At 34.3% G+C, this 9,639-nt stretch overlaps 1 protein-coding gene across 1 annotated transcript; it reads left to right on the top strand.

Moving 5' to 3' along the window:
- The first annotated feature begins 7,035 nt into the window (after positions 1–7,035).
- On the top strand, positions 7,036–9,201 carry LOC139859703 (uncharacterized). Its single transcript, XM_071848482.1, has 4 exons — positions 7,036–7,329; positions 7,915–8,226; positions 8,298–8,537; positions 8,818–9,201. Exons 1-4 carry the CDS (start codon positions 7,036–7,038, stop codon positions 9,199–9,201), a joined length of 1,230 nt encoding a protein of 409 aa, XP_071704583.1.
- Positions 9,202–9,639: the final 438 nt, after the last annotated feature.

The raw sequence follows: 9,639 nt of genomic DNA, 5'->3' as shown, positions 1-9,639 counted from the left end.
CTGAACCATTACAAGCGGTGCTTAATCGCAAGAAGAAGAAACGAAAGGACAAAACTCCGAAATAGAAATTGGGGTATAAATTGCAGCAAATAAAAGAGAGCATTAACTGTGAATGATAATGATTATAGAAGACAGAAGCAGAGACTTTGAAATATAAGGGAACATATAAAGCACAACGACAAACCAGAAATTATAAACCATATATATCAATGCATATAGCAATATAAAAACACGGGAGAACTAGAAACACTATAAACCCAAGAGTATAGTAGAAGTAAATAGATTCTTCCGGCGGTAGATGAAAAAGAAGAATGACCGATATGAAAGTTAGAAGCATATCGAGAATCAGAACTGGATGGAGCATATTGTGAATACTTTAAAATATGAGTTGAGGGGAAAAGAATAGAAGGTGATGAAATATGACTAGGAACTTAGAAATCAACAGATTTAACTCACACAATGGCGGAATAAGTGAATCAAACCCTTTAGTGAATAGGTTAAGTTTTTTTTTTTTGATTAATTTAGTCAAACCACAACTAAATCAAGTGTGATTAGATCAACACCTAGAGCTATTATTCACCACCTGGGTGATTTGGACTGAGAGAGAATCGGAGGAGCTCACTAGATCTGAATGTGTGTAGCAAATGAGAGGCTTAACCTAAAATGAAGAACATAAGACTTTATATACCCCTGTTGTTGACTCACCCATACGATTCATTCATCACACATACGAGTTGGCTTCATCAGCCGTACAGGTGATCACTTACACGTGTCTTCTCATTTAGGTTGTAATTGTGACTTAGCTCAGCATCAACCGTGCATATGAGCCTGTCAACCGTACTAGTGAGGCTTCACTCGTATGTCTGACTAAGTCTAACATAGTCAAACATCTAAATCTCATTCCTGCAGTTCCTGTAACCACATACAAACACGGATAGGATAATAACGAGTAATCATGGTGGCCTGTAAACTGTTGTACCTGCAATAGACGTGGGTAGATGTCTAGGGACTTGCATAAAATGCATCAACAGAAGGTGTGAGTTGTAAGGAAATGAAGGAGGTGAATTTATAAGAAAATCTCAGACAGAACAATTAAAATGGACGATCGCATTTAAATCGGATCCTAATTCCCTTGATTACCGGAGAGTCAAATCTTATTAAGAAGATTTTCTTCAAATCCCTTGAAATCTAGGAATCAATCATATCTACGTCAAATGATAAGATGAATCTACACTTACTCATTTCACTCTTCTATGTTAGCTTCATTCGTACTCTTCATATAAATGGACTGTTTATCCAAATTATTCGCTGATGATAAAACTCTAATTTTTAGCCCATATGCATCATGAAAACATACTTATTATCATTCATGACCTTTCCACTCAAATTTCGGGACAAAATTTCTTTAACGGGTAGGTACTGTGACAACCCAGAAATTTCCAACCAAATTTAAACTTTAATCTTTATATGTTTCCGACACGATAAGCAATATTTGTTAAGTTAAATTTCAAGAATTTTAAACTATGTTCATACATTCATTCAACCTCGACCAAGTTCCAATGATTCACGAACCATTAAACGAATATGATTATATATGTATATATGTATATATATTATAACTTGAAACGTAAACAAAATATTAGATTAAATACTTTATATGATTGTATCTGTTTCAAAATGTTTATCAATGAAATTAGAAGATAAGATCAAATGATTGAATTATCAAATATATTGAATTATGATTACAAGTCTCTGTTGAAAGGCCCACGTTGATTTGAGAAATCTTTCCATTTTAACAATATTCGAAAAATGGTAAAGTGATTTATAAATAAGAACAAATTGTCAATCATTGAGAACTAGACAAAGGATAGTGGAAGATTGAATCTCATAAAGACTCGATTGATCTATTTAGTTTCAAACGTACAAAAACGTTTTCAGTTTAAAAAGAACTTTATTATTAAAACGTATATAACTTTAAAGCATGTTTATTCTCAGGTATAAAAGAAATCTTCCGCTGTGCATTTGCTTGTTGTAAAGATATTACTTGGAGTATTTCATGGCATATTTCGAAGAACGTTGCATTCGAGTCATTGAGTTCATCAAAGATTACTATTAAGTTAATTTATAATTGGATAGTGGATATTATGAAATGGTATGCATGCCTGTCAATTTTCGATGTAAAGAAAGTTTGTCTTTTAAAAACGAATGCAATGTTTGTAATATGTATCATATAGAGGTCAAATACCTCGCGATGTAATCAACTATTGTGAATCGTTTATAATGTATATGAACGGGTCCTTTCAACTGTAATGACCCGGAAATTTTCGACTAATTTTAAACCAAACTCTCGATACGATTTAATATTTTTGACACGATAAGAAAAGTCTGATAAGTTGAGTCTCAAAATTTTTGAACTGTTTTCTTGCATTTAACTTTCGACCATTTAGAACGATTCACGAACGATTGTGTGTAAATAAATGAGTATATATGTATATATATATATATATATATATATATATATATATATATATATATATATATATATATATATATATATATGATGACTATATAATTAATGATTATATGTATATATTGTAATATATTAAAATGTATAAATATTAAATATTCAATATATGTTAATATATAATTATTAATATTAAGTAATTAATAAATTGTCATATTAATATATGTAATTGCAAGTTAAAATATAGTTATGTTGTTATTATCATTTTCATTATCAATCTTAAAATAAATATTAATATTAATGTTAATATCATTATTATGAATATTATCATTTTAACATAATATATAGATATAAAATTCGATACATTTAATTTGTCATATTATTATTATTATTACTAATATTATTGATATCATTATTAATATCATTATTATTATAATTAGTAGTAAAATTATAATTTTAGTTATTATTATATTTACTAAAAATTATCATTTTATTTAAAATTATTAATATCATTATTTTCATTTCTTTTTACTCTTATTATTTGGTATTACATTGAGATTATGATTATTAATATTTTTATTATTATTTACAGTATTTTAGTATTAATATATTTATACTTACTAATTATTAATATTATTTATATATATATAGAATCAAATGTATAATTGAATCTGTTATAGATCCTTTCAACTTCATCTTCTTTACTATTCTGTACGATCGATCATATCATCACTTTCACAATTTGGATTCGTGTCTGATTGAACATTCTGTCAACTTTAATTTCATTATAAAACAAATTTGGATAGAAATCAGTAATAGAAGAATTATACGAATCAGTTTCATGTATCAATCATACTGTGTTTAATTTGTTCCTGTTTCTAAAATCGTACAAATCAAAAATTCAATAATAAGAATCAAACAAATTGTATTGAAAGTCTATTTTACTTTTCTATTTTTCTTCTGACAGAAGATATGTTGTCGAACGAATCAAAGCTACAAAACAAACTGTAATCGAATCTTGTGGCTGTATATATCGTACTAACTACTGCAATTCACAGAGAAAAGGAGACGAAAAATCAAATATAAACATTAAAATACATATACATATATTACTTACACATATATATAAACACACACATCGGATATCACCAAACACACCACTTTACTTCACCACCTTAGATCACCTTCGATACTTCTTTTCTTTAAACTAATCAAACCCTTCACCATCTTTCTGTCGTGAATCCTTCAAGCACACCACTTCAAATCAAAAGTCCCATTTAACTTGTTTTATGTTCTTGATCAACAATCATCAACCAGCTAATGTTTTAGCTTCGGTTTCGATCAAACCCAGATCACACACAATCACCATCACCTTGTTGTTTCTTGTTTTACTTTGGTCACCACACCAAACCATCACCACCATCCTTCATCTTCTACGAAACAAATAATCACCACCTTCTTCCATCCATGAGAACCATCACCTTTTAGTACTTTAACTCTTCCTGCTGCTGTACGCTGGTATTTTTTTTATTGCTACTCGATAATCTACTGATTAGATATATTTTCATTTGTGGAGAAATTTAAATGAAATGAAAGGCTTAGGTTAGGCTCACGGTTTTATAAACGTCAACTTGGGATAAAGTATATTGTTAGTGTATTATCAATTACTAGTGGAACCGAAAGTTAATGAAGTATGGCCTACAAGGAGGGCTCACAAGAAATAATGTGTAATTCTATTATTAAGTTGATTGTAGGGACAATATGTATAAACGAAGTTTTGTTAAGTCATTAAGAGATAGTGTATTAGTGGAACTAGTGGTTACATAATGGCCAACAACTTTAAAACCTTTATTTTCTTTTGCTGTTACCGATTGATGACACCCCATAGATTGTTAAGTGAGCTCAAAAACAACTAAGGAACTGCTGCAGCAATACCTTGTTTCTACTTTCTGATTACAACATCGATTAATGATGTTCACCATTGTTTGATGATAATTCGTTAATGATTAGGATAATGATGGTGACAATATATTGATGATAACAATGAGGTTACGGTGAATAGGTAATTAAGATGATGAATGATGTTAAGGAGATACGAAATCATACATGATTATGATTATGATCATTATCGAAAATTATGATTAGGTTATTAGGAGTGTGATTATTAGCGTATAATAACAATGATAATCAAGATAATAGAAGTTGAGGATGTTTGCGTTGATGATGATGAATATGATCATCGTGATTTTATGTGAGCGAAGGTAGTAAACAGATCGTGCTGATGATGATGATAGTTTAGGTATTATAATGGTGTTGATCAAAGGATATTGTACACTGAAGAAGAAAAGGGGAAACAGGAAACCACGGTTTAAATAAAATTGTATCTGAATATTAAACAGAAAAACTGAGATAGTAGATTGGTTAAGGGGTGTTTTGGTGAGCGAGAGGTCGCGGGTTCGAGCCTGGGCAAGGGCACTTATTTTTTTGGAACTTATTCTTTGAGGTCGTCTTCCATTATTATTATTATAATCATTATTATTATTATCATTATTATTATTATCATAAGCCTTAGTTTATTATTAGAAAAATCATTATTTTTATAGTTATTATTATTATATTCCTTATTATTAAATTTATCATTTTTATTAAAATTATTATTATTATTAAAAGTATTATTATTATTGGTATTACAAATTAATTTAGTATTATTAAAATTATTATTTTTACAAACAAAAGATATTTATATAGAAATATATTTATTACATATATCTTAAGTATATCTAACCTACTATTTTAATATAAAAATAACTTATGTAGATATATAATATTGAAAATAATAAATACATTACTCTTTTAAATAAGTAATATATTAAATAATTAATATATGTAACCCAAGCTGAATGCCATTAAATATTCAATATATGTTTTAATATATACAAAACTGATATAGGTTCGTGAATTCGAGGCCAACCCTGCATTGTTCAGTATCGTCGTATGCATATTTTTACTACAAAATATCGTATAGTGAGTTCATTTGATTCCCTTTTACTCTTTACATTTTTGGGACTGAGAATACATGCGCTGCTTTATAACTGTTTTACAACTGCTTTATTAAATGCCTTTGAAATCTATATTTTTGAACTGAGATGCTTTTATAAATGTTTGAGGAGATAGACACAAGCAAAACATTCCTCGAATGAATTATTATGCAGACAGAAGTTCTGTGGATTATTATTGAATTAGTTGGATGTGATAATTGCCACTAATTATTGTGAATATTTTTCCCCTGATTATTATTGCTTGGTAACCTAAGAATTAGAATCGGGTATGGCCCTAATTCACGCGAATCCTAAAGGTAGCTACCGAGTTTAACACCCCCATCCAGAATGTTCACTAGACGGAAGATCTAGTGGGCGTGGTGCTTAGTACTTCGAAGTTTATATATTATACAGACGAGATGTTCTGTTTTGGGGATATTATTGATGCGCATTATATGTTAAGGTCGGTTACCATGTTGAGCAATGAAATCGAAATGAATGTTATGTATCAAGAGAATGATTTTTATACACAGGTTATGTGTATTAATTTTGTGCACGAGATATGCGCACGATTATTTAAAAATCGCGAGGAAACCTATAGGGGAGAAAAGGATACGAACCTACTCTGCTAAGCATTACGAAAAATGGTTTTGTACATGAGATAGGTGTACTGTATTTAAATCTTGTGGTCTATCAAAATGATGAATTTTATTGTTTTATGATAAACCTATGAACTCACCAACCTTTTGGTTGACACTTGAAAGCATGTTTATTCTCAGGTCTGAAAGAAATCTTTCGCTGTGCATTTGCTCAATTTAAAGATACTACTTGGGGTCATTCATGGCATATAGAGGTCAGAACCTCGCAATGGGACCATCTGTTGAAGATTTCGTACAGGTGAATTAGGACGGGTCACTTCATAACGAGCCCATTATCATTAAGTGTGGCATTCCTAATTATGGAATACAGGTTAAATGCATGCACGTTGACACCGGGAGTGGCATCGACGTTATATATGAGCATTGCTATCATTTCCTTCCCACATAAGTAAAACTGCAGTTACTCCAGCCCGATATTACGCTATCAGGATTCTCTGGAGAAAGCTCATGGCCGCTAGGCCTGATAGAGATAATAATAGAGCTTGCAGATGATAAGAATCCGCAGTTGGTCAGGCGTGAGTTAGTCGACTTTTATGTGGTTCGGTCAACTTCGCGTTACAATGCGCTACTAGGGAGAAATTTCATACGACGTTTTAACATTATACCATATGTACTGCACGGTTTGATTAAGTTTCCCACAATGGGAGGAATTGCCACAATTGCGTTACATCAAGTTACTGAGTTATGTGGTTCAGTTGTGCCCGTAAGCATTCCCAGCGTGGGAGAACAACTTAAAAGCAGTGCAGTTATAGCTATCCGTTTGCATCTGGACAAGCGAATTAAAATTGGCTCAAGCTTGTCAGCCGAGACTAAGGCTAAATTGCATGGTATATTGTCCACTAACTCAGATATTTTCACATGACAAGAATCAGACATGGCTGGGGTTCTGCGTGATATTACGGAACATAAGTTGAATGTTTATCCGTCACTCACACCCGTTAGGCAGAAGAAGCGGCACATGGCCCTTAACCGCAATGATTGGTTATGCGCAGAAGTTGATAACCTAGTCAGAGCAAATATTCTACGGGAAGTGCTGTACCAAACATGGGTTGCTAACCCAGTGTTGGTGAAAAAGGCCGACGGTAACTGGTGGATGTGCGTTGATTTTAAGGACATTAATAAAGCGTGTCCTAAAGATAACTACCTTCTCCCGGAGATTAACTGGAAGGTAGAATCGTTATCGGATTTTTGATACAAATGTTTCCTGGATGCGTATAAGGGTTATCACTAAATCCTCATGGCTGCGAAAGATGAGGACAAAACTGCTTTTCATATGCCGCAGGGTATTTATTGTTATACTAAGATGCCCTTTGGCTTAAAGAACGCAGGAGCTACCTATCAGCGCGTAATTGACGCAGCCTTCAAGCACCAAATTGGTAGAAATCTTGAAGCATATGTCGATGATTTGGTAATTAAGAGTAACACCGAAGAAGAAATGCTTGTGGATATCCTAGAAACATTTGCGTTTTTACGTAGGATCAACATGAAGCTTAACCCGCTCAAATGTAGTTTTGGGGAAGAGGAAGGCAAGTTTCTAGGTCACGTGGTGACGGCGCGTGGAATCAAGGTGAATCCCCAAAAGATTGAAGCCATTGACAGATTACCATCTCCAAAGACTAAGAAGGGTGTGCAGAGTCTAACTGGGAAGCTCACGGCAATCACGCGGTTCTTGTCAAAAGCCGCGGAACGACAGTTACTGTTCTTCAATACTTTGAAGAATTGTTTAAAGAAAAAAGACTTTGTATGGACTCAGGAAGCGGAATCGGCTTTTCAAGATATGAAGAAGGTGCTTGCTGAATTACCAACACTCACTATGCCAATAGCAAGCGAAACTCTTACGATGTACCTTGCGGCGTCCAAAGAAGCTGTCAGCTCGGTCCTTATCGTAGATCGCGGAAAGACGCAAATGCCAGTCTACTTCGTAAGCAAGATGCTGACAGAAAGCGAAGTAAACTATTCATCATTTAAGAAGCTGGTGTATGCACTAGTTCACACAGCACAACGTTTGCGTCGGTACTTTCAAGCGCACCCAGTTGTAGTTCTAACCGATCAGCCGATCAAACAGGTTGGTAACTACCTAATTTGCGGCAATGTCCGGGAATACCGCATTGACTAACGCAATCATTTTTCTTGCAGGTGCTATATAAGCCCGAGATTTCCGGTCGAATGGCCAAATGGGCAGTTGAATTAGGGGAACACGAAATAAATTTCTCTTCGCGAAGCACGGTTAAGGGACAGATACTTGCGGATTACCTAGCAGAGTTACCCGCAGACATTGAAGCATCGTCTGAATATCAGGACATACCTGCACTAATTCTGGCACCATGGGAATTATATACCGATGGTGCCTGTAGCACATCCGGCGTAGGTGCAGGGGTAATTTTAACTGGCCTGGATGGGGAAGAGCATACATATGCGCTACGGTTTAATTTTTCTGTTACGAACAACGAAGCAGAATACGAGGCTTTGTTAGCAGGTATGCGGATTGTGCATAACTTACGCTTATGTGGATTCAAAGCTAGTGTGCAGCCAAGTAAGCGGAGACTTTGATGCGCATGACATAGCCATGCAGCAATATATGTCGCTTGTTCATAACCTCGCTGACCAGTTTGAGGCTTTTCAAATTTCCCATGTAATGCGAGGGTAAAACAAGAAGGCAGACGCGCTTAGCAAATTGGATGCATTGGCCTTTGATCGTTTAGGGAAAAGAGTTCTCATAGAAGAACTACAAGCAAAATCCATTGTTATGATGCCTTTAGTGGCATCTGTTGAGGAATCCAGTTCAACGTGGATGACGCTCATCGTTGCTTTCCTGCGGGATGGCACTTCACCTGCGGATTCCGTCGACGCAAAGAAAGTCCGCACTAAGGCGCCAATGTATGCCCTTGAGGGTGATGTCCTGTATCAAAAAAGTTATTTAGGGCCGTATTTAAGGTGCATTGGTCCAAACGAGGCAGAGGAGGTTATACGCGAGGTGCATGAGGGTGCATGCGCTTTCATTCGGGGCACATGTCTATTATGTCAAAAATTATGCTGCTAGGTTATTATTGGCCCACCATGTACGCATATACTGCACGCATAGTCAAACAATGCGAATCTTTCCAAATATGTGCACCTATCAGCAGAGCACCTGCGCATCCAATGATATCAGTCTCATCACCATGGCCATTATGCAAATGGGCAATTGACATTTTTGGACCATTTCCAAAAGGCCGAGGTAATATTATCATTTATTTTATACCATATGCTACTTACATTAATATCTTATGCATACTCTGCACACGCAGGAAATATCAAATTCTTGATTGTTGAAATTGACTATTTAACGAAGTGGGTTGAAGCACGACCGCTGGCAACAATTTCAGGAAAAAGGGTGCGAAATTTTTTATGGGAAGACATTGTCTGTCGATTTGGCATACCAAACGAAATTGTTAGCGATAATGGAACGCAGTTTGTGGGGGATCCTTTTCGAAGTTGG

The sequence above is a fragment of the Rutidosis leptorrhynchoides genome, chromosome 7 (genome assembly GCF_046630445.1).
Source record: "Rutidosis leptorrhynchoides isolate AG116_Rl617_1_P2 chromosome 7, CSIRO_AGI_Rlap_v1, whole genome shotgun sequence".
NCBI classification, from domain to species: Eukaryota; Viridiplantae; Streptophyta; class Magnoliopsida; order Asterales; family Asteraceae; genus Rutidosis; species Rutidosis leptorrhynchoides.
The sequence above is the reverse complement of the archived record's forward strand: the minus strand, read 5'-3'. Positions and strand labels throughout refer to the sequence as shown.